We start from the raw sequence: 27833 nt of genomic DNA on the forward strand, positions 1-27833 counted from the left end.
GTGCGAGACTGTCTTTCAAACAGAGAAGTTTACTGTAGGATCTGAATGTGAAGCCTTGAGTGAGTCGGAAAGTTGCACAAAAGAAAATCGGAAGCGACGGCAATTGAACGTAGATTTGAAGGCGTTGCATTCGTCTCGTCTTCGCGTTACAGGACCACCCCAACCACTTCGCAGCTACAAACTGATGTCCATGCAAATGATGGAGTCCTTACAATGGATAACGCGATGAATCACGTCACAAACCGGACGCGACGCGCTGTGTACCCATGTTTGTTTCACGCGTTCTATACACTCATATGGGCCGCCAGCAAACCCTAGGTTCACCTTGTTCATCGCTGCATCCACGCCTTTTCTTATACTCTTGTTAGCAAAGTTCTTCGATATGCCCAAGTCTGTCAAAACCCCTCCTCCCCAACAAGCAAGTCTAAAGGAGATGTGGGGTAAGAGGCCGATTGTCACAAAGACTGAGGAAGAGGACGAGAAGCAGGACGCCATGGACATTGAACCAGGAAACAACAGCAAAGGTATGGAGGCTAAATTCCAAAACCACTTCATCTCAATACGTTCCAGCGGGGAGCTCTAAACGTACGGGTGCCCTCACAAGACCAGGCAGTAAGTTTCCTCAATCTAAATCTCTTGTGCATCTTAAATTCCATTGGAAAGGGTCGCCCAAATTAAAGAAACGCAAGATTGTTCAATCTAATGATGAGCAGGAGGAGCAACCGAAGCGCTGTAAGCGCCTTTCGATTCACCTCAAGGAAGTCTATAAAGCAATTATATAGCAACTACAGCTGTTGTGGTTGAATCCGGCAAACCAACATCGGATGATCCAGCGACGTTCTCATCCCAGTCTTTGAAGAGGAAACAGAAGGAGAGCGTGGACGCAGTGGAAGACATGGATGCCGCGGCAAGTGCGGGAGAGGGCGAGGAGGAGGTTGAGAATGATGACAGCGATATGGAAGTCGATGATGGCGTCGTGTCGGTCAGGTAGCGCTTTTGGCTTCCCTACATGGTAGTGGACTCACGGGGACTGTTCCAGTGCTCAGGCCGCTTTGCGGAGGAAAGGAGAAGTCGACGTCAAAGGTGGTTGGAAAGTGGGGGAACCGTGAGCTTTTTGGTCTTTCATCCGTCGATTAAGTTATACAAGTCAACTTTAAAAGGGTGCTATATGCAGCACTAACCAAAGCCTTCTCACTCATTGAGGCCACTACGAAGCGGCTAGAAAAAACCGCCATATTGACATCTTTCCTCCTCCTCGTAATACAGAGAAGCGCAAAGGCTGACCACAACTCTCTTCTACAAGCGGTCTATCTTTGTATCAACAGAGTGCGTTGCACATTTTCTGTCGCTGATCCCCATCTTACAAGGCTTCAGTTGAGTCCAGATTATGTTGGTGTTGAGCTGGGTATCGGGGAAAGCCTCCTCATCAAAGCTATCGCAGAGTCGACGGGCCGTAGCCTTTCCCTTATTAAAGCAGACCTGAAGCGAGAGGGTGATCTGGGACTAGTGGCCATGGTCAGTTTCGAGGTTATATCCAGCAAGCACCGTTAAACACCTTACAGAACTCCAAAAACAGCCAAAAGACGCTATTCAAACCCAAACCATTGACTTTGCCATTTGTGTTTTCAAATCTCCGAGATATCGCGCTAACTACTGGCAATTCGGTTTGTGCTGTTTCCTTGTAATCTGCGTCTTTCGCTAATGAAATTTGAAGTCGCAAGCAAAGAAGGTGTCCGTCATCACCAAGCTTTTGGCTGCATGTCAAGACTTTGAAGCAAAATACATTGTTCGAAGCTTGGAGGGCAAGCTGCGCATAGGCAATGCTGAGAGATCGGTGCTCGTAGCCCTAGCTCAAGCTGTGGTCCTGGCAGAGAAAGAAAAAGGTACGTTTCTTATAATTTGATGTGGAACGAACTCTCATTTGTTTTCTAGTTGGGAAGAAGTGGAGTCAAGAAAAACTCACAGCTCGACTCGAAGAAGGCGCCAACATAATCAAAGCTGTTTACAGGTGCGTCAATATCCGGTCAATTAGCTCCTGAAGTAAATTGGTTCCCTGAACAGCGAGCTTCCATCCTACGACAAAGTCATCCCAGCTTTGCTCGAAGTTGGAATCGATGGTTTACGGGATAAATGTAAGCTTACTCCTGGTGTACCCCTGAAGCCCATGCTCGCCAAACCCACAAAAGCGATTGGAGAGGTGCTCGATCGCTTTGAAAATAAACGATTCACCTGCGAATATAAATATGATGGTGAACGAGCGCAGGTCTGTGTAAAGAAAACATATGATGTCCGTCAACTGAGGGTGCAATAGGTGCATAAACTGGAAGACGGGACTGTTGATGTCTTTAGCAGAAATTCAGAAGATATGAGCAAAAAGTATCCGGACCTTGTTGATCAACTCCCAAGGGTAATATTCCAAACTCCTATCAAGGTATCCCTTCCGCTGAACACCAACACAGTGTATCAAAGAGTCAACGAAGTCCTTCGTGTTGGACGCAGAAGCCGTTGCTATCGATCGCTTAACAGGGAAATTGATGCCATTCCAAGAACTAAGCCGGCGTAAGCGTAAAGATGTCAAGGTTGAGGATATTCAAGTTCAAGTCTGTCTCTTTGCTTTCGACCTCCTTTACCTCAACGGCGAGGTCAGCATTTTCCGAGGTTCCCGAATTCTTCTTTCTCATCTTATCTTTAGCCGTTACTGCAAAGACCACTGTACGAGCGACGAGAACTGCTAAGGCAATATTTCACCCCCGTACCGGGGGAATTTGATTTTGCGAAGTCTTCGGACAGCGAAACCACTGAGGAAATTCAGACATTCTTGGAAGAAAGTGTCAAGGATGGCTGCGAAGGGTTGATGGTGAAGATGCTGGACAGCGACGCCAGCTATTACGAACCCAGTCGAAGAAGTGTCAACTGGCTGAAGGTGCGGAATGGCCGCTCCATTTTATAGCATATTGACGTGCCTTTTTAGTTGAAAAAGGATTATCTCGCAGGAGTCGGAGACTCGCTCGATCTGGTGGTGGTCGGGGGCTACTACGGGAAAGGGAAAAGGACCAACGTCTACGGCGCGTTCCTTCTTGCATGCTATGACAGTGAGTCGGAAGAATACCAAACGATTTGCAAAATCGGCACCGGCTTTAGTGAAGAAAACCTTCAAGCACATTACGATGCACTCAAACCATTGGAAACGACGAAAGTTCGGGGTGACATAAAAGTCGGCGGAGCAAAGCCGGATATTTGGTTTGAGCCCAAAATCGTTTGGGAGGTTCTGACGGCTGATCTCAGCCTGAGTCCCATTTACACTGCTGCTCAAGGACTGGTAAGCGTATGCGAATCTGGACCTATTTCTTCTGACAATTCGCATAGGTCGAGGATCGGGGTATTTCACTGCGATTCCCGCGTTTTATTCGGGTACGCGACGACAAAGGTCCCGACGACGCGACTGGACCTGAGCAGGTAAGAACTATTGATGGCACCAACCACTTCATGTTTCTGAGGGATCTGTCAGATCGCGGAAATGTATGAGCGGCAAGCACTAGCTCAAAGTAACGGTAAGAAGAAGAAAGGTGGCGACGCTGACGATGGATTCTGGTGATTTTTAAGAAGGATATATATCTGTGTATACGTGGATTATATGTCCAGGACGGACCCACATTATTTATTGCTTTTCAACCCTGTTGGCTTCCTCTCTAGCAGCCACGATGGCTTTGGTGACTTCGCCTGTGACAGGTTGCTCGGCCTCGCCTGTGATACCCAGACTCTTTTCCCGTCCACCCATGTGCCAGTAGTTCACGAAACGAAACTCCTGTACTGACTGGGCTGTAGCATTTGTGAGATGACACGCGAAGAGGAGGTAGTTGCGGGGTTGGACCCTCCATGCTGCATTAGACGTTAGTCGCTGTTGATGAGACAGTATCAGATTACGAACCAAAGCGCATGAACACCATTCTATACCGTGTGTTAAGAAGAATGTGATGGATTTTTGTATGTTCAACTCACGAATAACATGCAAGGGCAGTCGTCATCGTTCCCGAAATGACTTCTTCATCTTTCCTTAAATCAGCTAATGCTGCGAGAGGAAGTCCCCAGTTTGCGACCTGAATACATCGATGAGCTGTTTGCATTGACACCAGATTGCGCGACGAACTGGACCCCAGAAATGTGTGCCTATGAGATGTGAGACGTAAGAATCAGCAACAAGAGAAGATTTGCGTACTAAAGAAATATTCTCGGGCGGCTGGGGAGCGCAGCCAGGTGAAGAATGTCGAAGCCATGATGACGGGAAGAGATGAGAACAGGGTATACTCTCACGTGTAGGTCTATGTCGATTGAGTTTGGCTGAGTTTACATGACAGCGACGAGGAGCGCGTTGACTCAACGTTGATTGTCGCGAGAAGACTTTGAGAAGACTTTTTATCGACGTTGCGCCAGTCGTTCAAAAAGGAAAGGAGCGTGGCAGTGGAGGCAATATGGTCCTCTTTGCCTCATGGCCACACCCACGATGCGTATTGGTAGCGACGATTAATCGACTTGACTCCTCCAGCGATGAGTCAACCGTACAATTATTATCCTCAGCCTTCATACCAACCTCCTATAAATCAGCCATACCCTACTTTATACCGTCCACAAATACCCCAAGGTCCATCGCCTGTTCCCTATGACCCGGCCGCCTACAGTACACATCCCCATATCAGCACACCACGTCCACACCGTCATCGAAGAAGGGAGTCAACGCCTTCCGCTGCAGCACCTCCTCCCTTGAAATCCGCTCTAAAGAAGACCAACACTTACACTGCTACACCTGGCCCCCAACCCCCCATTGAATTTCCTATAACAAGGCCTCGCTCAAACTCGTTTTCCCAGCAACCTCATGGCTTTACAAGACCTCGGGTTTACTCGAATTCTGCATATCCGCAGAATGACATTATATACCCTTCAAGAGAAGAAGAATTTACTCCATGTTCGTTCCCTCGCTTGTACTCAAAAGAGATCTGACCCATCTCGTGTCTTTTTCAGTGCACATGTTCTTATCGTTCCATGGCTACAACGAACTACATTTGGAGGGTATCACAGAATTGGCCCTCAAGGAATTACGATCCAAGATTTGGAATCGATGGGCAGATGGAATAGAATCTGATACCGTCGATAATCACAGGTGTATTGTGCGCTTCAAAAATGCTCCTTGGGACATGGGTGGGCCTAAGCATCTTCTGTGAGTCCTGCCCCTTTCATGCCAGAATGTTGATCAGGACTGTAGTACCAGGGCCTTGAAGTTGATTCTCGAGTTATTCTCCCTTTGCGCACAACGGGTGGGTCACAATTAAACGCTTTGGCGAGCTTGTTTCCAAATTTCCCAGGGATATGCTTTCCAAACTTCCGTGAACATAGGAACACCTGTTCGTGGCAACCTTAATCCGTATTCTCGCTCATTGATTTCCACCTGACACCTGACCTCTACAGAGTCCCCGGCTAATTTTCCAGGTTCTAGCACCTGATCTTACTTCGCAGTTCTTCGTTGCATATTTTTCCCAAGGGGGACGTAGATTAACACTCATAAACCCGCCTGGGCACATTGATCTATCGATAGGCGCGATGCTCAAAGACGTTCTACGGAGCAGAATATCTGCAGATTACGTCGTGGATGAAAACATCAGGGTTATCGAAGTTAGAAAAAAGGCAGGTGGTTTTACAGGTATGCCAAATCTTTTTCGCCGTGCTTATTAATCAGAACCGCTGTTATTAAGGAGCTGAAGTAGAGCCAGCGCACTTCCTCATGCATGTGCTAAAAATCATCAGCAATTTGGGTTTCCAACTCGATGCAGCCATACCACTCCTTCGTCGAGGGCAGCTTGGAATGCGTTCGAGCAGGGAAATCCTTATCTTCAAAGGATCTAACCCTGGCTGAAAGCTCCTTTTCTTTTTATTGGGCTGTTTAATTAAGCGTTACTATCGGCCATTTATGAACCTCAGTAGCATGTGTAAGTGTACTACTCTTTGGACAGACATGGATGAAAAAAATAATTCTTTCAACTTTCACTCCGAACGGTGGACAAATCCACCATTGGAACGTCTGTGGATACCCCTTGCACATACAATGCCTTTTGGAGCCATCGACGACACTACGTCTTGCTTACGACAACCCACCATGGCTTATCAAGTTACATTCCAAATTATTCCACGGGTGTATACAATCAATCAAGCCCTACACACATTATTTCTCACATCTTGATAACCTTGGAGCCGTCAGCTAGTCCTGCGAGACTTTTTGCTATAACATGGCCATCTGAATTTTTCCGCTTGTAAAGTTCATCCCACCATCCAAACAGAAAATCGCGAGCGATGAGTTTGAACCAAGGGGTGAAAGAGTTCGCTGTCACAAGATATGAGGTCAAAATTGCCGAGCCTCGTGAAGCGAAACTTCGTACCTGGGTCTTGGAACATGTCCTGAAGCTCCTCCTTGCTAACGTACTTATAATCTCGAATTTCGTTTGCGTTAGGTGTTACGGTTACGTTTGCAGTAAGGAACAAGATATAGTCGACTGGATTTTACCCGTGAGTCACATAATGGCCCATAGATTTGCGTATACGTACCCTCGTGTTCGCCCCACATGCCATTGGAAGGCGCAAGGTAGTGAATTCGGGTAAGATACTGGAATTCATCGACGGGCGTCTCAGACTGAGGTATACCGAGTTCGTGTTCAAGCTTGCGAGAAGCGGCAACACGGACTCCGAGCTGGTCCTTTTCCACCTTCTCAAGCTCAAAATCGTCAAGAGGGTGGGAGCAACAGGTGTTTGTCCACATATCGGGAAAGGTAATCTTCTCCGTGGCCCTTTGCTGAAGCAGCAGTTTGCCATCGGAGGGTCTAAAAACGAAAGCCGAGAAGGCACGATGAAGCAAGCCCTTGTTTATGTTCTCCATGAGGTGACCTGCATTATGAAGGTGTCAGAGCCGACCATGGAACCTCAAAAGCGCGCGCACATGTCTTCTTGTCCATCGCACCGATGGCGTTATCCTCTTCATCTACCAAAATGCACCTCTCATCCATCAACCGGGATTGCTCGGGGTCATAGCTAGATAGGTCTATGCTTGCAAGTGCGGCCCGAGCAGCGGTTACAGCTGGAGATGACATGGAACGAAACTTGGCAACGTTCTTCAGAAAACGATTGCGAGACAGGAGGGATGTGCCGAAGCAGGGCACTCTTGAGAAGGGCAACAGTTTGTATGCAGACAGAGTGGGATTTTATACAAAGGTGGCATCAGAATTTCTTGGACCCATTGAAATTGCCGGAGCATCGATTGGCCCTACAACCACCCCGAGTAGGAACCCACTCGTAATACACCGCAAATTACAATACATGACTCTACATAACACTACCGCAGCAAGGACAATGACACCCAACATAACCTCGCCTCAGATAATTGCAATCCTGACTGTGTCATATGCATTCTGCTGTTCAAGGTGGATCAAATCCTTGGTCGCGAGAACTAAGATCCCGTGCGAATTAGATACAACAGAGTTTCCTAGAGCAGATCGCACCTAAGCAGTGATAAAAGGCCGCAGCGGCGACGTGGCGAGTGCTCGTCAAAGTTGGCACCACCGTGTCGAACGTCAATCTAATACCTGGACCGGAAAGAGTTTGAAATTGCATTTTCGCATATCTGGTCAAATACTAAATCAGCATCCTTTTCGCCCCAACATTATGCCCACTCGAGAAAGTTGAAAGAGTTCCTCTCGAGAGTTACAAGATTCAAATCCGATTTCTGCGTTTCTTGTGTTTCCTCCTGGGCGGCTTTATCGACTGAGCTTGTGGTTAGTTTCAGCCAAATTTTTCCGACTTCCCCCTACCTTTGAACCCATAATCCTCCCCATCAAAAACTTGCGAACCCAGGGCTGGCGAGAGTCCTGGTCCTGCTAATATACTCCCCAGCTGGCTTGGAATCAGTGAACTCTCTCGCCTGCTTTGTGAACTTCCTCGAAGCCTGACTTCCACGTGGTCGACTTGGATATCTTGACTGCCCTGGATATTATGAGGTACATTTCCACTCGATGAGCTCGCCGCGGCGTTGTCCCAGGGAAATAGGGAGCTTCGTTGAGATCCTAACTGCCCACCGAGATTGATGCCCAAGTCATTTCCTCCGACGATAGAAGCAGCGCGAGAAACGCGACGCGCTTGACCAGGATCCTACACACCATCTAATTCGTGCATGACTCCCAGATGAAAGTAAAGTACCTCGGATGATCCTCGATAGTAGTCATTTTGGTCAGGTGCCATATCCATTGCAAACAGATCATCTCAAAAGTGGATCAGGATGAGTCTCGGGCATCTATACGCGGATACCAACCTGTCGTGACGCCGACGTCTATGTCGTGCGCTATCTCTGGATGGAAAGCTTCTTCTGGTATTTTCTTATCATGAATTCCCAGAACCGTTTTTCGACGTTTTGCAGGCGGTTCATCTGCATAAAGATGAACGAAACCGTCATCAAAACTTAAAATTCGAGGTCATCACCATGATGAAGATGAAGCGCTCCCGATCTGGCCTCGACTTGAACCTTGAAATTCTCCTGCCAAAATTCGACCAAGACCCGAGCTTGGACTTCGAAGAGACAATGTTACAAGTTCCTTACATTTGTCCGCATGAGACTTACTTCCTTGTGGGACACCCCAAACCAATTCTTCGACCATTTTACCGTTGTGTTTCTCAGACTTCTTTTCTCCGATATCATGCTTGATAAGGTTCTGGATTTCTAGATACTTCGCCCTCGCAATCTTGGCTCAACAGTCAGCTGGTGCGACGAAGTGAATACGACACCTCACTCACTTTTAGTTCCTCATCCGTTAATTCGGTTCTCGCATCGAGCAATAAGCGGGTTCGCTTGTTCTTTCGGCCGTCTCCTCGATTGGCCCCGCCCTGTTCTTCTATTGTAATGTCGTCCAAGGGCCGTGGATCAAGGTCCTGGGAGAGAAGCAGCCGAGAGAATGAAGCTGTAGGGCTTAATGCTTGGAAGGGGGGTGAAGGCCGCTGCTGTGTGGAAGCATTTTCTATAACATCGTAAAATATGATGCACAAAAAGCGAGCTTCTGGCATCATTACCTTTCCCTGGGTTAGTGATATGCTGGCGGAAAAAGGTGTCAAAAATGTTGTTTGAATGAAAGAAGAAATCAATTACCTTCAGGCTCTTGTTAGTTATTTTCGGAAGAGAAGCTTGCGAATTGCAAATGCCCCCCAATTCTCCCGCTTCGCCACCAAAATTTTCTTCATCGACGCCGCCTAACTGAAAGTCCATATCGAAATTGAGGTTATCTTGTGTTAGTAATTGATTAGCAACATTATCGTTCTCCCTATAAAAGACTGCATGAGCAAGCCATCTGCAGACCTTACCATACTCACACTTGAGCTGTCTTGACTGGAGAGAAAGACCAGCCAAGTTCCTTAGCAAGTTCATCCCCTAAACCTTCCCCGATGTCGATTCCATCAGAGAGCACGAAGAAGTTATCATTCATATCAAATGCTTGTTCGACTTGTGAGGACGACGGTTCAACACCCCGTCCATTGAAGGACATATCGAACGAAGCAGACAGGAGGTGTTCGTGATATTCATCCAGAGTATGCATGTCTTGTTGGATAGTTTCCGCTGGGAGAGCTCCCCTCAAGCCTTCAAAAGATATTGGCTTTTCGCTATCCTTCAAGTTGTCGTCACCATCGCGGTGTCCTGGTTTGACTGTAGATTAGGTATTTCAATGGAAACGCTGGAATCAAAGCACTTCTGATATTAAGATATTTGTCCCAGTCCTGAGGGACAAAGGCATTCGCTTTCGGCAGACCGTGAAGAAATAATGGTGATACACACAGCAACTAGGGCATCGAAATCCATCAATAATGCGGCATTTGAATCGGGCGTGATGGTGAAAGCGGAAGGACTGTTTCAAGCTTAGATTGACGAAGTTCCCAGGTTACCTTGAGGGACATACCGAATGGACGTTTGAGCCATTTGAAGTTGACCATCTGGGGCGCCCAAGGACTTCAGTTCATTTGCCACCTTTTTTAAGGACGTTACGCAATTCGAAACGTCGGACATCAAGATCTCTTGCTTTACTGGGGAATGGTAGAAAATGTGAATTCTACGGCATTTTAAGGCAGATTCGCACCTTTGTATACGCTGAAACCCACATCGAGTTAGAAGAAAAAAATCAGGAAATAGGGACCAGATTAGTATACCGTACGACACCAAACATAAGGTTACTTGACAGCCTCAACGCCAAAGGCTCAGAAGGCTCAGTGATTAGGTCGCACAATCGAGTGATATCCGCTGTCAAGACAGACCGCCTCGGAAGTTTTTTGAAAGCAGATTGAGATCCTAGTGTTGCGGCCAACCTATAGGCTTATCAGAACCCTGTCCTAAAAGCGCCTTTGAGTCAGGCATGCTACCAGAGAAGACCAAAGCCGCTGTCTCGTTTCGACAATAGCTCAGAGGAGAAAAACATCGTAACACAATGAAGGAAAAGCTGAGCTATTTAGACAATCAAACCGGAACGAATTCTTGATTCTTGAATAGTTGGAGGACAATTCGAAAGGCGATTGTAAGGAATTTCGAAGGGTCGACGTTGGGGATGAGTATTAAAGATAGAAAGGTTCAACGCGATTTGTCTGGATGGGTCGTTACTACCGGGGCAAAAAGGACTTATGCATCTAAGAGATTCGATTGTGAGGGAAGGAACGAACAAGTTGACTAAACTTTGGCGGCAGCTTTTATAGGGGATCGCGGACTTTGAAAGCTTAATTAGGCTCAACGCCAACTTGCAACCCATTGCAATACCGATATATTAAATAACTAGTACTTATGTTTAGGTATAGATGTTCACCCATCGTGGAATGATGAGCCAAGCGAGTAGGTTGACCGACAAAAAACTTTTTTTTCCTTTTCCGAACTTCGACTCGAGAGCCAGCAGATATTCAAGTGGTAAGTAAATCTTTTGACAGCCCCAACTTTTTGACTTTTTGATCGCATCGAAAGGTATGATGGTATTGGCGTTCTGGTCGACAGTACTCAGAAAAGTTGGGCTGTGTGATTGAGACTAAGTAACCGTGGCGAGACTGACAGTGACATGAGGGCATTCATGGTCAGGGGTGATTCCTACTTTTGAAGGACTATGGGAACTGTGGAGGGGACCTCTGAAGTTGATGTGGGGAGTCCCACATCTTGAGGAGAAGGGGATCGCCCCACTTCTTCCGATTGTAGGGATTACTGGTTTGAGATCGATTATCCTTATACAGTGTATTGGCGAACGGAGTTTTCTGAAGCTAGAAATCGCTTCCCTTCCGAGGGCGAGGTGTAACTTCTACGCTTGCAGCGGCGGACGCGAAGACATTTGCATGGTATAACCAGCATCAGTCGGAACGTCGCTGGAAATTACGGGTAGCATACCAACATATGGGACTTATCTGTCAACTTGACAACGCGCCGAACCCTCTGTGGCGGAGAGGGGGCAATCGAAATACGTATTGTATGCCAAAAGAAACCACCAACAAAAAACCTTATCTTGCTAAGGTAAAGTAGCAATATAGCAAGAAAGATACGGGAGAGTACCTGTTGCAGTTAAATCAGAGAAAAGCAAAGCAAAGGACTGAAGCAGACTGAACCGTAGAGTGGAAAGGAGGCAGGCCGCTGCCAGATGAGAATGCTGAGCGTAATTGAGTCAAAAAGGTTGGACAGCTTTAGAGGTGAACTTACTAATGGGTCCCACTTGGAAAGATCGGGGATGTCGCCCAACGATTGCGGAATACCACGTTCGACATCTTTCGTTTTATTGCTATCTTCCCCATTGACGACGACCGTCACATCCTGATTTTGACTCCCACTTTCTTGGCTATCACCTGAGGGTCTGCATAGATTTGCTTCTGTGACCTCGTCCGCTTAGCTTTGCTCAAATCTTGTGCAAGTATTACCTCTTCGTGATGTTCTCGTGTCTGATTCAAGGTTGTGTACGGGAATAATTTTTACCAGACAGGGCGAGCAGGATGTGAAGGAGGAGGAGGCAAGGAAGCAAAAGGTTACACCACCCACACATCTGCAAATACCGTTTAATTTCTGTACAGGGTTAAGCAAGACGAAATGCATAGGAGAAGAGGCTTGCTTTCGGGGAGCGAGACCCGCAAGACAATCAAAGCGTGATCCATATGCCAGTTAAACGAATGCTGAGGAGGGAGCGAGGGAGCCACATGTCTGCTGGCAACCTTCAGAAAATGATCGTTTCTGACTCACACAGGCTATCTGCCCCAGAAAACGTGTGGTGCAGTAGGGCGGGACAGAATTGAAAGGATTCGATAATTTCAGCTGTATCTGAAGTTGTTGTGCGTCGTCGCTATTGTCAAGGGATGTAGAATCTGCAACCCGCTCTTCAGTGACATAACTTTCCCGAGTCGGATAATATGCAGTATTAGATTCGACTCATAACGGACATGAGGCGGACAAGAGGTTAGAGAGCATGGATTATGCCAAGATTATGCACATCTTGGATCCCTGCCAGGGGAACGATTTTACTTATCACGTGCTGGCGTGGCTCACAATCGTTGTGTTGTGGATCTCCCGTGGTTCATCTGTTTGCGTTTTTACTCTCCAACTCTCCTTGATCCCTTCACTTCCATTATGGCTTCGTCTTCTTCATCATCTCCAGAAATTACATCCGTCGTGAGTCCTGAAACTCAGCGGCGATTTTCCTATAAAGATGCAACCCATGAAGAAGTTCTTGAAGACCTTTCCAGGCATGCCTATCCTTGCCATCCACCACGTTAATCCTCATGCAGTTTCAGTCGCTTTATTTTGAATCTTCCCGATGAAGAGCTTGCATCCTTAGAGCGAATATGTTTCCAAGTAGAACAAGCGTGTGTCAATCCTGCTCTGCGATTGTTCACTTCATTGACTTCGCTACTTTGTCAGCCACTGGTTTTACGAAGACTTCATTCGTGAAGAGAACCCCAAATTCCCTACTTTGCCACTGAAGAAGTTTTCCGCCATGCTATTCCACGCATGTCCCCTCCTTCACCAATGGAGCGACGATCACGAACGTGCATTTACCACCTTCATGCAATATAAAACACGGGTTCCGGTTTGTGGTGCTATCATGCTTAATTCTACGTGGGAGAAGGTGCGTTTCCTCTGTGTTCTCGATGTTTCGAATCAAATTCTGACCAGACCGAAGTGTGTTCTTGTGAAGGGCTGGAAATCCTCTTCTGGTTGGGGTTTCCCTAAAGGGAAAATAAACGAGGTTGAACCACCACCTGACTGTGCTATTCGAGAGGTGGGTTCGTAGATCGGTACCCGCGCATTGTTCAATCACGCATTTGATCAACAGGTACTTGAAGAAACGGGGTATAATCTGGCAGGCCAATTAAATCCTGAGCATGTTGTTGAAATATCCATCAAGCAGCAAAAAATTTCATTATTCATTGTTCCTGGAGTTCCGGAAGACTTTCCATTCAAAACGAAAACACGCAAAGAGATTAGTGTATGTGATATCAAGAACGGGGGGTCTATCACTGACTGCATTTTTCTATCAGAAAATTGAATGGTTCAAACTCACGGATTTGCCCACCTGGAAACGTAACAAAGCAGCCCCCGGAAAATTCTATCTGATTTCACCCTTTATCGTGTATGTGTTTATATTCAGACGAAAGAAGACGGCTAACGCACTTTTAGTGAATTAAAAACATTTATTAATCAACACAAACCTCGGAATGCAGGTCGAAGGTCAACAAATCACAAAGCTAACTCGGCGACTGCATCTGCTAATTCCCGTGCAAAGCGTGTTGTGGTGAACCCGGCGGATGTCCTTGTAAATCACGAATCGGTATCTCATACATCCCCTCTCGATAATCGTGATCTGCAAACTCCCTCTTCTCAAAGCAAAGATTCCGACCCTCGCGTCGAAGATAATAAATCATCGTCGCTTTCTGATTCTATGGACCCTCACTTTGCACGGCTCCTTTCGTCACTTACTATGTCTGCTGCCGCTTCCCCGGCTGCAGGGTCCGAAGCGTCTGGAGGGCCCATTGCAGTTTTGGGGAATCCGCTACCTAAAGATTTCACTGGGCCGAACTCCGTTCCAGAACCCCTTATATCTTCCCAAGTTGGCGTGAAATCCGACTGGTCCTCATCGGCCTCTTCCCACGTCCCTCTTCAGTCTGATGAATTACCACCACCACTCCCCTCACCAGCATCAGACAGTGAAAAACCTGTACTCAATGTCGATTCGCGGGAGTCGGAAACCTATCAATTACTATCTCCTCACGTCGTTGTGAACGCTCGTGATGGGGAAAGTAGCGTTCATCCACCTCGACCTCAGATTGCTGCTTCACCAATACAATCTACAGTACAATCTACAGCCCGCGTCAATACTTCCCGCCGCGTATCAACGGCAGATGTATCTCCCTATCTCTCGAGGGCTGTAGAGGTGCCTACCTCGGCGAAAAGACTTCAGCAACTTGCTTTGTTGGAATCTGTTGCTGATGAATCTGCCAGGATGACGCCGCTTTTGGCTTCACGTGCCGTGGTCCCCCATATGAGGTATCCAATACCTTCACCGTCTAATCCGCCGCAACCTATGTCCATGTATAACTTGAACTCTGCCCTCCCTTCCAACCAACTTACTGCTCATCCTGAGGCGAATGGGCCCTTCAAACCCTTATATCCTTCTTCAGGGCACGTCAACAACAATCACGATCCTTTCCAAGTTCGCGCTCGTACCAGTCAAGCATTCCGTCGCAATCCAATCCAACCTTATTCAGGCAGCATGAGCATGAATCAAAGTCAGTTATTGAATATCATGAATGGCGCTGGACCATCTCCAGCGTTGCGGAGTTCAGGATACTATCCTTCTTATCCGTACCCTCCATTTGGCACTGCCAACTCAGCGACTATCGTTCAACCTCTACCGCAAGCTGCTGCACCGGCAGTTTATCAGAATCATGGACCTACAATTCCTAAAGTCTCCTCTATCTCCCTTAATCCAGCGATGCCCAACGTGCTGGGAAATGGATTAGGTGCCTCTACAAATCCGCTATTGTCAATTTTGAACGCGAGAACCACTGGTCTAGGGCCGTCCCACACATGACACGCCACGTTGTCCCCCAGATCACTGCAGTCGCGTCGAGTCCTCTTCCTCTTGTGATATCTTATCTTCCACACTCGTTAGCTCTGAAAATTTGGATCGTAAGCTGTGCCTTTTTGCATCTAGTGTAGTCTTGTATTTGACGTCAGTTATCGTATGTACTGAAAATAATTGGATACTACTACTACTTAGAAGGCAGTTCGATGTTGAATACGTCGAATTGTTACGATTTGTATTGCTCCCTAGGCGGACTTAATTGATAGCTTTTCAAAATTTCTGGACGACAAATCAGTTTGAATTGAGAACCACAGAGAAGCACCTCCCTGTCCGCATGATAGATCCGCACGATAGAACCAGATCTGCCAGATGTTGTTTAGGATAGATACCAATGCCAAACATTGAATGTCACGGTGCGTGTGACGGCCATCTAATCACAGACCACCAACAGCTTTTTTCTTCACTTCTTCGCTATTTCCTTGTACTAATCTGTTTATGGACGTTGTTCATTACCGTATATCATGTTGAACGGCAGCGGCATCAAAATATTTTCTGGTAGGAAACCAACGTTAGAACAAACCAATTTGCGCTAACGAAACCCCGCAGGGACCAGCCATCCTGAACTAGCCGAGATTATTGCACGACGGTACCTCTCTTTCCCTCCATCGAGTCATGCTATCGCAGTCTTTGGATTTGCTATTCATTGACGTCGTGCTTCAGCATTGGCCTGCCCCTTTCGAAAGCAGAGGTGACTCGCAGCGGCATTGGGGAGACAAATGTCACCATTGCAGAGTCTGTTCGGGAGGACGACGTATACATCATCAACACTGGATGTGGCGCCGTTAACACCGCTCTTATGGAACTTTGCATCATGATTCATGCCTGCAAAATCGCCAGCGCCAAGAGGATCACCGCTGTTATCCCGCTTTTCCCGTATGCGAGGCAGGACAAGAAGGATAAGAGCAGGGCTCCAATTACTGCGAAGCTTGTGGCGAACATGATACAAAAATCTGGCTGTGATCATGTTATAGTAAGATAAAGCTTGGTGATCCAGAATGCTAACTTAACAATAATCGCTTCAGACGATGGACCTTCATGCTTCGCAAATCCAAGGGTTTTTCGACGTCCCCGTTGATAAGTAAGTGGAGGAAACATAACATTTTTTTCAACCTACTCACGTCGATCTAGTGTAAGTGGGGAAACGCATTAACCGATCAGTTTTAATTGCGGATGCAGTTGTATGCTGAACCATCCGCCATCCTGTATATTCGGACGCACTTTGACTTGGCGGATGTAGTGATTGTTTCGCCCGACGCAGGGGGTGCAAAAAGGTATGGAAATCGGCACCGCGTTTTATAGCATGAGAGCTTAGCGATTCTAGGGCTACATCGATTGCCGACCGATTAGGCGTGGACTTTGCGCTATTCCACAAAGAGCGAAAAAAGGCGAACGAGGTTTCGCGAATGGTTCTGGTGGGACATGTGAAAGACAAGGTCGCGATTTTGGTGGATGACATGGCAGATACCTGTGGGACACTATGCTTGGCGGCGTCACATCTCTCAGAAGCGGGAGCCACAAAGGTATTCGCGTTCGTGACTCATGGGATACTGAGCGGGAACGCGCTAAAAGCGGTGGAGGAAAGCAGCCTGGAGAAGCTGATTGTGACAAACACACTTCCGCAACATGAGAACCAAGCTGCATGCAAGAAGATCGAAGTGATCGACATTGGCAAAGTGTTGGGAGAGGTGATTCGTCGGAGTCACTATGGTGAAAGCGTGTCGAAGCTCTTTCATGAGGTTCCATACTAGAGAGCCGCGTTATTCGGGTTGTATATTTCATTGGCCATACTTAGATAGAATCATGGCCTTGCCCTGATTAAACCTAATGCGGGTTGTAGGCAGACTGGTTGCACACACAAAACGAGGAGTTGAAAGGGGAAATGATTGGAGCAGGATTTCAACTGAATGAATGGGAAAAAGAAGCATATGGGTAGCGAATACGGGATTGAACCGAGATTGTTGCGAACTCGGTTAACGGGTCAGTTCATCCTCGGTTGTTGGCTCAGTTCAAAGAAGAATCTTCTTTTCTCTGTAACGTGTGCTCTGGCTTGGACTCATTGCCTCTTCGTCCCCTCTTCATAACTTTATTCCTTTTATTCATATGTCCCTCTGAGAAATTCACATATCCCGGGCAATGCTAGGCGTATCATGTACGCAACCTCATCTCACATACACAATGTCCACAATCACTACCACCCTCATCAACAACTTCCAATCCCTCATCCAATTCCACTTCCAACCACTCTCCCTTCCATCCCACCACCACAACCACCACAACCACACCCACCACAACGGAATACTGCTCCACAACCTCCAAAGGAGCCCATCGTCGTCCTCGGCATACCCAGTGTCTCTATCGAGGGAAATCACCTCCTGGTTGGCTCCTCTCAGACGAGTCTGTCGTTCTTCACTTGATTCATACACATACACTCATATATTTTATTACCATCAGGTTCGACGCGCTCTTATACACCTCTCAAGGTCCTCGGCGATGGTTCCTTTGGTACCGTCTGGTTGTGTGATTGGCATGGGACCCTACCCCCCAATACACCTCTTTCCCCCATGCAGTGTGGACAGGGCGCGAGGCCAGAGTGGACGGGGAAGCGGCTCGTAGCAGTGAAGAGAATGAAGAAACGGTGGGAAGGCGGTTGGGATGAATGCCAGCAACTCAAGGAGCTTGAAGTGAGCCCCTCATCCTCCATTATCACGTCCCAGAGAACCTTACGTTCGTCCCTCTAGTCTCTGCGGGCCATACCTTTTCATGAAAACATCATCCCCTTGTACGATTTTTTTCTTTTGCCTGCATCCAAGGAACTCTACTTTGTCTTCGAGTCAATGGAGGGCAACTTGTACCATCTTATCAAGGCGCGAAAGGGACGTGCGCTTGCTGGTGGATTGGTCTCCTCAATATTTCGCCAGATTGTTTCCGGCTTGGACCACATTCACAGCCATGGATACTTTCACAGAGATATGAAGCCAGAAAATGTTTTGGTCACCACAACAGGACTCTTCGATTACAACTCTGTCTCTCCAATCGCTCCTCCGAACGCGCCAAAGGAAAAAGACGTTGTTGCCATCATCAAGTTGGCAGATTTTGGCCTTGCCCGAGAAACCAAGAGCAAACCACCCTATACCGAGTACGTTGCGACGCGTTGGTACCGTGCCCCGGAAGTTATTCTGCTCAGTCGTAATTATTCAAATCCCGTTGACATGTGGGCCCTGGGGACGATCATGGCCGAGCTCGTCAACCTACGACCACTTTTTCCTGGATCGGATCAGGTGGATCAAGTCGGACGAATATGCGAAATTCTTGGAGATCCTACCGATGAATACGGTTTCGATTCTCAAGGAAGCTATTTTGGCGGGGGTCCATGGCCGAAGGGCTTGAAGCTAGCGAAAGCGGTTGGTTTTCAGTTTCCAAAGGTGAGTCTAAATTCTCTTGCGATTACCCATCCATAGTGACTCCTTTCAGACTCAGCCAAAAGACATCTACTCGCTGTTTGAGCGAACAGTCCCTATCTCGCTAATTCATTGCATTCGAGATCTGCTCAGATACGATCCTGACAAGAGATTGACGAGTCGAGAGTGTCTTGAGCATGCATATCTGCAAGAGACGACTCATCGCAACAATATCCCGATCCCATCTGGACTACGCGCTTCGACATCCACCTCGTCGATTCCAATGATGTCTACACACCTCAACGCTACTTCATCACATCCCTCCTTATCATCGCATACACCTCGCACCTTTCCACCCTCACATTCACAACCTGCCCATCATGCACCCTCAACACACGCTCTTGAGGCATCATCCACGCTTCGCCATCCCCCTCCAAATGTTTCTTCACCTCAAGCCACTCACAACCAATCACACAATTGGCCGAATCAGCCAGATTATCCTATGGATATATCAGCACCTCAAGAACCATATGTCAATGGCAACGGTGTGATTGCCAATAATTCGTCGATAGGTTACAACGGTGAGGCCCACGACGACACCGACCGTAACCCCACAAATACCCAGGCGCCCCTGGCGTCACAACCTAACAAGCTTGTCAAGTTGGTACCATTCGGTAAGAAACATAGCAAATGGAGCCTTGGCCTGTTTGGAGGTGACAAACACAATGCGCTCCCCCCTGTCGACGAGATACCCCCTGTCTCCATCTTCCCGTCAAGAAAACGTCCGCAGTCGTCGAGCACGGACAGCAAGTCGTTGCGTGAGCATTCTCCAGTTCGTGATACCCATCAGGACATTCGCGACGCTAAGAAGAACAACAAGAAGGAAGCAGAACGGCTGAACCGAGAGGCTGAGAAGGAGCGTCACAAACTCAAAGAGAAAATGCATCGGGAGCAAGCTCGTGCCGTTATGCAGAAACGTCAACAGATGATCCGAAAGGCAGATGGCGACGATATTGAATGGCTTGGTGGCAATGAGCAACGCGTGGACTTTATGGAGAACAAACCCAAGCAAGCCTCCTCAGGACCGATCCGTCAGAAAAGTAGCGGAAACATGGCCGGGACAGCCACCGTTAACGCTGCGGCGGGAAAGTTTGTTGGTCAAGCTGAGTCGTCACTCGTCCCTAATTATAATCGCGAGCGCGATTGGGGAGCAGGAACCGAGCGCATTGCTAAAGCTCGGCGGCGAGAATTTGACGATGACCATTCGATGTCGTCGTCAGACGTCCACAGTCTCAGCCGTATGTCATCGATTTCCTTTGCGACGGTGGATAGTGATCCTGGTCCATCTCGAATACGAAATCGGCCCAGCCTATTTGGCCTAAGCAGGATGACCTCGCGATCATCTTTACGAACATCGTTTGATGATTTCCCTCCATCAGCACGGTCTTCAAACTCTTTCTCTTTAGAAGGCCAATTGGCGCACGATTTCCGTACTCAAGCTTCTATGAGCTCACATATATCGGGCAGCGTCTCACCACCGCCGTTGCAAATGCTCTCTCTCTCTCCCACCCTCTCACCTTCTCTCTCACCTTCACCGCCGTGGATACAGGTTCAACAACACAAAGAGAGCTTGATGTTATCCGGGGATCAGTCACCCCCATATATTTCTATTCCCCAACACCAGCTGAGTACCATCGGTCCTCACAGTCCACTGGATTTGCATGGTTACTTGCATGGGCAACCCCCGAGTCCCTACAGCCACCCGACGAGTCCGTACGGGCATCCACCCAGCTCGGGGAACGCGCCCAGGTCAGCCAAGTCTGCCATCAATCCAATTTTCAAAGTGGTGAGTTACAAGTGGGACAGTGAGGATGGTCTGGTGCCTGATGATTCTGGTGACTTCGTTCAGCCCCCACTACCCCATACAACTGGTGCTCGCCTCTCATCACCTAATACCCTACCACCCTTTTCTCAGTTGGAGGCGGTCGCTGGAGGCAATTATTCATCACTTTCGTTTCCGGAAGATATTTGATTTCATAGACTTCACCACCACATTCCTTGGCTTATCATTCGGTTTCTTGTCTTCGGTCTTTCCACAATCGTTTACTCTCTCTCTCCCACTGCAATCACTCATTTGACATCCCACCCAGGAGGTTGTATCCCACGGCATACATCTAACGAACCATCGGCTCTAACCCCCTGATTTCGCATTTCTCAGTAATTTGTTGGTACCCCGGTTCTCATATCGTACTCACTTTTCTCTAGTTGCACTATTCTCAGCCGGAAGCTAGGTATAGTAGTAGACAATGTGTATTTTTATGCTCGTCAATTGACAAAGACAATGGGCGGACATTCAGACTCAATAGTTACGGGGAATTTGATCCATTGGCTGTCATTGGTACATAGTGAACGGATGACTATCAATGATGATGATGTGGATCCTGCTCAAACCGGATGCCGCTAGAACCAAACCGAATTTAACAAAAGTGAGTCTATTGCGGAATGTTCACACATACCAATATCTGAGAAGAATGTCAAGTTCGTGAGTCAGTCAGCGCTGTCAAAGAGGAAACGGGGTTAACGCATACCCGCATGCTCGAGGTCCCGGTTGGTCCTTTCACGGAGGAGTAAGTTTCTGACTGAAAGCAAACTCATTACAAGATTGACATACCAAGTTGATATAAATTTTGGGATGTCCCAAGGGCCCACCTCCTAAATTGAAAAGTTAGTTGAAAAAGGTAGACTCGAAGGAGGGAGTCCGGTTTCGACGGACCTCCATCGCAAACTGCTTTCCGACCGTGAACAAGTCGCACAGGCTCTTCTGCAATGAGGGCCATGGCGCTCAAGGGATTGGGCTGGAGCTCCATCGCCGTTTGCTCGAATCGTGGACCTTCACCACCGATAGGACGGGGACGTTGACTGGTGGTCCATGTTGAAGGATAGTTTGGAGCTTGTTGGGTGGTTGGAGTTGAGGATTCAACCTTTTGAGGGATTGAGGACGTCCCACTCTGAGCTGTTCCAGATGCGGAGCGTGATAGAGTTCTAATGGCGCGGTTGAGCTGAGGGAGGACGCGATGGCCAAGCATAGTGGTGGTGCTCTTTTGGTCACACCCAGGTCACAACCCCTTGTCAAATCATCCCGCCGCCATCCGTTTCCAGCTCCCGCAACTTTCATTGAATGCTAGTAATACATTGACAGTGCTCTTGTAGATACATCATGGAATTTTAATGGTGCAAACTCAATCCATCTCCTCGATTTCAATATCATCATCTTCATTGGCATCCACATCCATCCATTCATCTGAGGCAACTCCTTCGTGATTGGGTATGATGCGGAGGCGGTTGTGTGGCCCATCGAATCTAACGCGGACGACCTCACCGTCGAGCACCCGCCCCGATAAAATCATCACAGAGAGGGGGTTTAGCAACTCGCTTTGGATTGCACGATTGAGGGGTCGCGCCCCATAGACCGTCGAATACCCCACGGACAGGAGGTAATTCTTGCTCTCAGAGTCGAGGTCGAGCTTGATCTTCCTGTCTGCAAGGCGTTCTTCAACCTCTTTGAGGCGAATGTCGACGATCTTGAGAATGTCCTTCCGTGAAAGTGATCGCTAACGATATCTGTCAGAATCTCACCCAAATCGGAATCAAAACGAACTTACGAAGATTACGATGTCATCAATCCGGTTAACGAACTCTGGGGGGAAATGAGCCTGGATAGCACCCAGAACAAGGGTTCGCGTTTCGGGCCTGACAGGACCATCTCCCATGTCATTGAGGTAAGCGGCACCCAAATTCGAAGTCATGATGATGACTGTGTTTCGCATGTCCACTACTCGACCTTGCCCATCTGTCAGGCGGCCGTCATCCAATACCTGCAGGAACAAAGTCACAAATTCCCGGCAAGCCTTCTCGATTTCGTCAATGAGGATGATCGAGTATGGCTTTCGACGAATGTATTCCGTTAATTGACCTCCTGCATCGTAGCCAACGTATCCAGGAGGTGAACCGATCAACCGCGAAATGGAATGCTTCTCCGAGTACTCTGAGGCATCGATGCGTATCATGGTGTCAGGCGAATCAAAGAGGACTGTCGCAAGCTGGAAAAAATGTCAGAAAGATTGACAATGTGAATATTGATTTTTTAAAGCTTACCGTCTTCGCCAGCAGAGTCTTGCCTGTACCCGATGGCCCCGCCATCAAGAAACTAGCAACAGGGCGATTAGGGTTGGAGAGGCCGCTCCTTGAGAGCCTAATGGCATTCGCGACCGCCTTCACCGCGTCGTATTGTCCAACGACGCTCTCCGACATCACTTTTTCAAGCCGCAAAAGCTTCTCCTTCTCTGTTGTAACCAAGCGTGTAACGGGGATATTGGTCCATTTCGCTACAATTTCTGCAATTTGTTCTGCGGTAACGGTATCGTTGTCGGTACCCGCTGCGGCATCCTCGGCTTTCTTCTTTGCCTCGAGCTGTTCAAGGCGAGTTTGTAGATCTGGAAGCGCAAAGTACCGAAGATCGGATGCAGTCGTAAGGTCATATCTGAAAAGGAAATGAGCTGATATTGCCGCCAAGAAAGAAAAGAGCACACACCTTCGCTCAGCTTCTTCTGCCTTTGCTTTAAGCTCGTCGATTTTTCGCCTGACGCCGGTAATCTCATCGCCTCGTTCCTTCTCGTTATCATACGCAGCCTTGAGGGGTCGCAACTGTTCTTCGACCTCGGAAATCGCTTTATGCGCTAGTTGCAATCGTTCCTTGCTAGCTGCATCTTTCTCTCGCTCCAGAGCATGAATTTCGACCTCTAGTTCAAGTTTCCTTCGTTGAAGTTTATCGATCTCTTCCGGCTCGGTTTCTCGTGTTACACGCACACTGGACACAGAATCAACGCCAGAAACAAATCCCGAACAGAAAATGATTTACCTTGCGCAAGCCTCATCGACCAAATCGATTGCTGAATCAGGGAGCCTCCTCGACGTGAGATATCGATGCGCCAAAGTCGCGGCGGCGATCAAAGCACCATCATGAATGCGCACACCGTGGTGGACCTCGTACTTTTCGCGTATGCCTCGAAGGATACTAATGGTCTCCGGGACGGTAGGTTCGTTGACGATAACTTGAGCGAAACGTCGCTCTAGAGCAGGATCTGTTTCGATGTATTTCCGATACTCTGATAGAGTCGTTGCACCGATGCACCGAAGCTTGCCTCGGGCTAGCAATGGCTTGAACAGATTACCGGCATCCATGCCTCCGCCTTCTGCCCCTCGTCCGGCCATTATAAGATGCAGTTCATCTATGAAGAGAATGATGCCAGGACCTCCATCTTCGGCAGCCTTCTCGACCTCGTTGAGAACGGCCTTGATACGTTCCTCGTATTCACCTTTGTATTTTGCGCCTGCCATGAGTGCACCCATATCGAGAGAGAAAAGGCGGGCGATAAGGCTGGCAGGCACGTCGCGCTTGACGATTCGCTGTGCAAGGCCTTCAGCAATGGCCGTTTTTCCAACACCAGGCTCGCCAATAAGGACGGGATTGTTCTTGGTCCTGTGGAGAATTACATCACGATAAAACCAATAAATGTGCAAACGTACCTTCTGCATAAGATGCGGATTGCGCGTCGAATCTCGTTATCACGCCCGATAACAGGGTCAATTTTTCCCTCCTCCGCAAGAGCTGTAAGATCTACAGCGTACTTCTGGAGCGCATCGAAACCTTGCTCTGCCGTTTTTGATTCGATTCTACGGTTCCCGCGTGCTTGTTCTATGGCTGTCTTGAGGGTTGCTTCATTGAGGCTGTTCTCTTTGAGAACGCCAGCTATGGATGGGTCCTTGAGAAGGGCTAGAAGAAGGTGATCTTGCGCAATATAAGAGTCGTGCATAGTTTTCTGGAGGTTCTGTGCTTCGCGTAGAACCTTCAGCGCGGCGGAGCTGAGGTTGGTTTCCTCTGGAGGTGGGCTTTGCGCAGGCAATCGAACGATAAGCTTCTGAATAGATCGCTTGACGGCTGTCTGTATAATTGGAGATATGAATTGAAGTAGAACGAAGATACAGACAAAAGGGCTTACTGGGTCACCGCCTGCTCTAGATATGACGGAAGAGAAGAGCGAAGCGTTGGAGGACGGAGGTGCTCCCCCTTGAACAGAAGGCTCGGCTGATGCCTCATTGATGAGGACGAAGGCTAGATGGGCAGGGTGGACTAGATAGTAGGAGTTAGCTCACACAAAGATAGCGGAGATGAAAGGACAAGCCTTGTGCATTGGCGTAATCCTTTGCTAGTTGGATCGCTTCTGCAAGTGTTTGTTGAGTTTTGTCTGTAAAGTCGAAATTGCTGGACATTGTAAAAGGATTGAGAAGAGATAGAGAGCCGAGGGTCGAGGTTTAAATAGGCATGGACATTGGCCGATTCTAGACCTTGTGAGCACATTCGTGCAAGTTCTATCATAGTGGCGAGCGGCCCGGTGACATTGCGTGCATGAGATCATTGTTGGCATGCTGCACGACGTATTTATCACGTGCCATGTTCTCTTCGACCTCTGCCGCCATCTCCATTCCCTTTGGCATCGTCATCGGTCTCGTTGCGTCCTTCGTTCAATCCCTTGGCCTCACCATCCAGAGAAAGAGTCACGTTATAAACCAGCTTCTCCCAGAACACCGTCAAGTGGTCGAGCATCGTAGGCCGTTCGTCTCTCTTTCTCACTTTGAATCCCTCCTTCTCATATATTTCATACAGATTATGGCTGCTTGGCTTTACCATCTTCATCTCTTCTAATATATTTGGTTCTCTCGCTCAAATAGCGTCCCTTCCCGTCGTCATTTTAGCTCCCCTTGGCGCCCTTTCTTTATTATGGAACGCCTTTTTCGCTCGTCTGCTCCTTGGTGACGTTTTTTCACCTTGGATGATCCTTGGAACTATTCTTATTGCTGGCGGTGCTGTCCTCATCGCCATATTCGGCATCGTTCCTGAGCCGACAAGGTCCATCGAAGATCTGCTGGAGCTGTTCAGACGACCCGCCTTTGTTGCATATTTCTCCACCCTGGGAACCATCGTCTTCTTATGTCTTACATTTGTGCGTGCCCTCTTCTGTTGTCTGGTATCTACAGAAACACTCATTGCTATGCAGACACACATAATCGACTTCTCTCTCTCACGTCAAATCGCAAAGACTGGCCCATGCGCATTGCCACCAACATCAAATCCTGACGATATCAACCTTCTTTTACCACCAAGTAGCATTCCTTCAGTCATTTTGGATTCAACAAACTCTACGATACCATCTGAACAGACACCACTATTGGATCGGAAAGCCGGTACCACTTCCCCCTCTTCGTTCAAGAAAGTTCACAATGACCACGTCTTTCGTTCAATACATCGAACCCGCATGCTCTTAGCCATTTCGTATGCATCTTTTTCTGGTATCCTTTCTGGGATGTGTTTGCTATTCGCGAAGAGTGGAGTGGAACTTCTGTTGTTGACTCTGAGCGGTCACAACCAGTTCTGGCGATGGGAAGCATGGGTTCTCGTCCTTGGACTTGTGATCTTTGCTTTACTACAATTGTGGTATTTGCACAAAGGTTTAACATTAGCTGATCCGACGCTGGTTTGTCCTTGTATGTGTCATTCCCCCCCACTACAATATATCTAATGTTTTTCCCCAGCTGCATTCTGTTTCTATAACCTTTCCTCGATTGTCAACGGGTTGGTCTATTTTGATCAATTTTCTCTCATTCCGCCTTTGCATCTGGGTCTGGTCATGCTGGGCATTGTAGTTCTCCTCGCAGGAGTGTGGGTCGTTAGCATTCATTCTGGTGGTGGAGGGGTAGATGTTGGGGCATGGAGTGAAGAGGACCATTTAGAGGATCTTTTGAGAACGAGCGAAGAACCCGAATCCTACGAAACGGAAGGCGGACGCGAAAATTTCAGTCTGGACTTCCCCACGGCAGAAACCTCGTACAGCGGTAGATTTGGCCCCATATCAGTGGAGGGAGAAACTCGTCTTTTAAATACGGCGTCTTCTCCAGAAACCGCAGGAGTTGGTCTTGATGTTGGAAGGGAACAATTATTGCATTCCCCGTCAGCCACTACTGATCCAAGCACCGAAACACACGTTTATCCAACTCCTAATTCCCCTCCTTACCAAGTTCTACCACAACGGCGGAGGCTAACGACAAATGCTTCTTCTCAAACGAGACATTCCCGCGTTACATCCCATTCTCATTCGGTTATGTATTCGAACAGCCCTGTCTCTCCCCCACTTGGTCCAGTTTCGACTCTGGGGACTGGTTTTCAAATTGGATTGTCTCCCGTTAGTCCTGGATTTACACTCATGCCTCGCGAGCGGCGAAGGAGGATCAGCGGCTTAGGGTTGGGCGCGCCTACGAGTTTTGCGGATGTGGTAGTTGAGGCTATGGCAGTTGAAGAAAGGGAGAGAAGGAGAACGGTCAGCGAAGGCGATATAAGGGATAGGGTGGAGATGCATCAAAGTGAAGATTCTCCTGTGGAAACAGTTGCAGAAGTGGGAGGCCGTTCAGAACATCACGACAATATGGATATTAGGGGTCGCACTAGTCGGTGGAAGTGGTTAAAGAAGGTAATCACTGGAAGGGGTTGAGGACTTTTCATCCGCGATTACGTAAGATATCCGTTTCTACAGCAACGAGATTTAATAGAGCTCTGATAGAGCTCAAATGGTATATCTGATGGAACTTTCTCAAGTTCCTGAAATTGAAATTGCCCTTGTGTGGGCTGTTGGCTGCCGTTGGACTCCGTTGCAATGGACATGAGTACATAACGTCGACGATTCTTCCTAATTGGCGCCAAACTGTATCATACCGGTTGTAGCTGCTAACAGTACTGTAAGTTTTACGCTACACGTGACCGCGTCTTTCAGCGACGCGACAACTGTCTTATGTCTACCTTATGTCTACCGGCAGGCCATACGTGTCAACGTTGGCGACGTCGTGGGCGGCGAGGAGAAACCTGGAGAAACGCCATGACATTGATGTGAGTTGCAACAGGGAGGACGGGATAAGCGACGGCTGAATATAACACGACAGCAGGGCCCTGAGCTATACCCTTTATTCCACATATTCCCCCTGGCCCATTTCTTAGTTCCCCAGTCCAGCAATGGCGCTACTTCGTTCCTTGTTCTAATCCTTCACTCTCTTGATACCCCCCAACTCTCTTTCAAAATATTTTCCTGTGTAACTTCCATCACTCACCTTGAAGCCGGTGCTATGGCTTCCATGCGAAGGCCCGCCGTCCCTGCCACAGCAG

General features: G+C 48.0%; 11 protein-coding genes across 11 annotated transcripts; 6 read left to right on the plus strand and 5 right to left on the minus strand.

Moving 5' to 3' along the window:
* Nucleotides 1–278: 278 nt before the first annotated feature.
* On the plus strand, nt 279–3595 carry LACBIDRAFT_187450 (uncharacterized protein; the record flags this gene model as incomplete). Its single annotated transcript, XM_001873154.1, has 18 exons — nt 279–318; nt 369–524; nt 571–612; nt 664–732; nt 783–987; nt 1040–1105; nt 1161–1326; nt 1375–1515; nt 1563–1664; nt 1715–1883; nt 1933–2008; nt 2062–2263; nt 2312–2407; nt 2460–2642; nt 2693–2923; nt 2972–3319; nt 3367–3456; nt 3509–3595. Exons 1-18 carry the CDS (start codon nt 297–299, stop codon nt 3593–3595), a joined length of 2451 nt encoding a protein of 816 aa, XP_001873189.1. The 5' UTR covers nt 279–296.
* A 950-nt stretch (nt 3596–4545) lies between these two features.
* Nucleotides 4546–6035, plus strand: LACBIDRAFT_378866 (uncharacterized protein; the record flags this gene model as incomplete). The annotated part of the gene is made up of 6 exons (XM_001873155.1): nt 4546–4960; nt 5017–5212; nt 5264–5309; nt 5358–5396; nt 5461–5692; nt 5745–6035. The coding sequence occupies 6 exons, from the start codon at nt 4546–4548 to the stop codon at nt 5903–5905; spliced, it is 1089 nt and encodes a 362-aa protein (XP_001873190.1). The 3' UTR covers nt 5906–6035.
* A 108-nt stretch (nt 6036–6143) lies between these two features.
* LACBIDRAFT_291469 (uncharacterized protein) lies at nt 6144–7221 on the minus strand. The gene is made up of 4 exons (XM_001873759.1): nt 6980–7221; nt 6592–6927; nt 6426–6539; nt 6144–6370 (listed from the first exon to the last, which is right to left on the minus strand). The coding sequence occupies exons 1-4, from the start codon at nt 7128–7130 to the stop codon at nt 6219–6221; spliced, it is 753 nt and encodes a 250-aa protein (XP_001873794.1). The 5' UTR covers nt 7131–7221; the 3' UTR covers nt 6144–6218.
* Nucleotides 7222–7699: 478 nt separating this feature from the next.
* On the minus strand, nt 7700–10487 carry LACBIDRAFT_300643 (uncharacterized protein; the record flags this gene model as incomplete). The annotated part of the gene is made up of 15 exons (XM_001873760.1): nt 7700–7800; nt 7848–8184; nt 8233–8294; nt 8345–8458; nt 8512–8598; nt 8651–8771; nt 8824–9044; nt 9097–9118; nt 9173–9344; nt 9394–9715; nt 9817–9923; nt 9975–10098; nt 10152–10162; nt 10222–10377; nt 10432–10487. 15 exons carry the CDS (start codon nt 10485–10487, stop codon nt 7700–7702), a joined length of 2013 nt encoding a protein of 670 aa, XP_001873795.1.
* A 1059-nt stretch (nt 10488–11546) lies between these two features.
* On the minus strand, nt 11547–11799 carry LACBIDRAFT_300644 (uncharacterized protein; the record flags this gene model as incomplete). The annotated part of the gene is made up of 3 exons (XM_001873761.1): nt 11547–11590; nt 11644–11684; nt 11735–11799. 3 exons carry the CDS (start codon nt 11797–11799, stop codon nt 11547–11549), a joined length of 150 nt encoding a protein of 49 aa, XP_001873796.1.
* An 850-nt stretch (nt 11800–12649) lies between these two features.
* Nucleotides 12650–15113, plus strand: LACBIDRAFT_300645 (uncharacterized protein; the record flags this gene model as incomplete). Its single annotated transcript, XM_001873156.1, has 7 exons — nt 12650–12765; nt 12814–12885; nt 12941–13148; nt 13203–13301; nt 13356–13508; nt 13561–13652; nt 13700–15113. 7 exons carry the CDS (start codon nt 12650–12652, stop codon nt 15111–15113), a joined length of 2154 nt encoding a protein of 717 aa, XP_001873191.1.
* Nucleotides 15114–15628: 515 nt separating this feature from the next.
* LACBIDRAFT_243771 (uncharacterized protein) lies at nt 15629–16915 on the plus strand (the record flags this gene model as incomplete). The annotated part of the gene is made up of 7 exons (XM_001873157.1): nt 15629–15662; nt 15714–15753; nt 15828–16137; nt 16190–16245; nt 16296; nt 16344–16438; nt 16489–16915. The coding sequence occupies 7 exons, from the start codon at nt 15629–15631 to the stop codon at nt 16913–16915; spliced, it is 963 nt and encodes a 320-aa protein (XP_001873192.1).
* Nucleotides 16916–17929: 1014 nt separating this feature from the next.
* On the plus strand, nt 17930–18625 carry LACBIDRAFT_228756 (uncharacterized protein; the record flags this gene model as incomplete). The annotated part of the gene is made up of 2 exons (XM_001873158.1): nt 17930–18157; nt 18224–18625. Coding segments are annotated over 2 exons (630 nt in total), but the record flags the coding sequence as incomplete, so codon positions are not given.
* A 2360-nt stretch (nt 18626–20985) lies between these two features.
* Nucleotides 20986–21651, minus strand: LACBIDRAFT_300649 (uncharacterized protein; the record flags this gene model as incomplete). The annotated part of the gene is made up of 5 exons (XM_001873762.1): nt 20986–21025; nt 21082–21087; nt 21154–21179; nt 21237–21277; nt 21339–21651. The coding sequence occupies 5 exons, from the start codon at nt 21649–21651 to the stop codon at nt 20986–20988; spliced, it is 426 nt and encodes a 141-aa protein (XP_001873797.1).
* A 153-nt stretch (nt 21652–21804) lies between these two features.
* LACBIDRAFT_300650 (uncharacterized protein) lies at nt 21805–24895 on the minus strand (the record flags this gene model as incomplete). Its single annotated transcript, XM_001873763.1, has 8 exons — nt 21805–22176; nt 22228–22665; nt 22721–23105; nt 23157–23432; nt 23484–24104; nt 24152–24567; nt 24625–24755; nt 24808–24895. The coding sequence occupies 8 exons, from the start codon at nt 24893–24895 to the stop codon at nt 21805–21807; spliced, it is 2727 nt and encodes a 908-aa protein (XP_001873798.1).
* A 181-nt stretch (nt 24896–25076) lies between these two features.
* LACBIDRAFT_300651 (uncharacterized protein) lies at nt 25077–27168 on the plus strand (the record flags this gene model as incomplete). The annotated part of the gene is made up of 4 exons (XM_001873159.1): nt 25077–25237; nt 25290–25626; nt 25681–26167; nt 26216–27168. 4 exons carry the CDS (start codon nt 25077–25079, stop codon nt 27166–27168), a joined length of 1938 nt encoding a protein of 645 aa, XP_001873194.1.
* Between the last annotated feature and the right edge of the window lie 665 nt (nt 27169–27833).

The sequence above is a fragment of the Laccaria bicolor genome, genomic scaffold (genome assembly GCF_000143565.1).
Source record: "Laccaria bicolor S238N-H82 LACBIscaffold_1 genomic scaffold, whole genome shotgun sequence".
In the NCBI taxonomy this organism is placed as follows: domain Eukaryota; kingdom Fungi; phylum Basidiomycota; class Agaricomycetes; order Agaricales; family Hydnangiaceae; genus Laccaria; species Laccaria bicolor.

Bases quoted from the DNA above. Each gene is read 5' to 3' on its own strand.
- LACBIDRAFT_291469 (XM_001873759.1), bottom strand. From the start codon at position 7,130: ATGTCATCTCCAGCTGTAACCGCTGCTCGGGCCGCACTTGCAAGCATA. The intron at 6,928-6,979 runs GTGCGCGCGCTT...TTCATAATGCAG, and splicing joins TGCGATGGACAAGAAGACAT to GTCACCTCATGGAGAACATA. The intron at 6,540-6,591 runs GTACGTATACGC...GGTAAAATCCAG, and splicing joins CATGTGGGGCGAACACGAGG to TCGACTATATCTTGTTCCTT.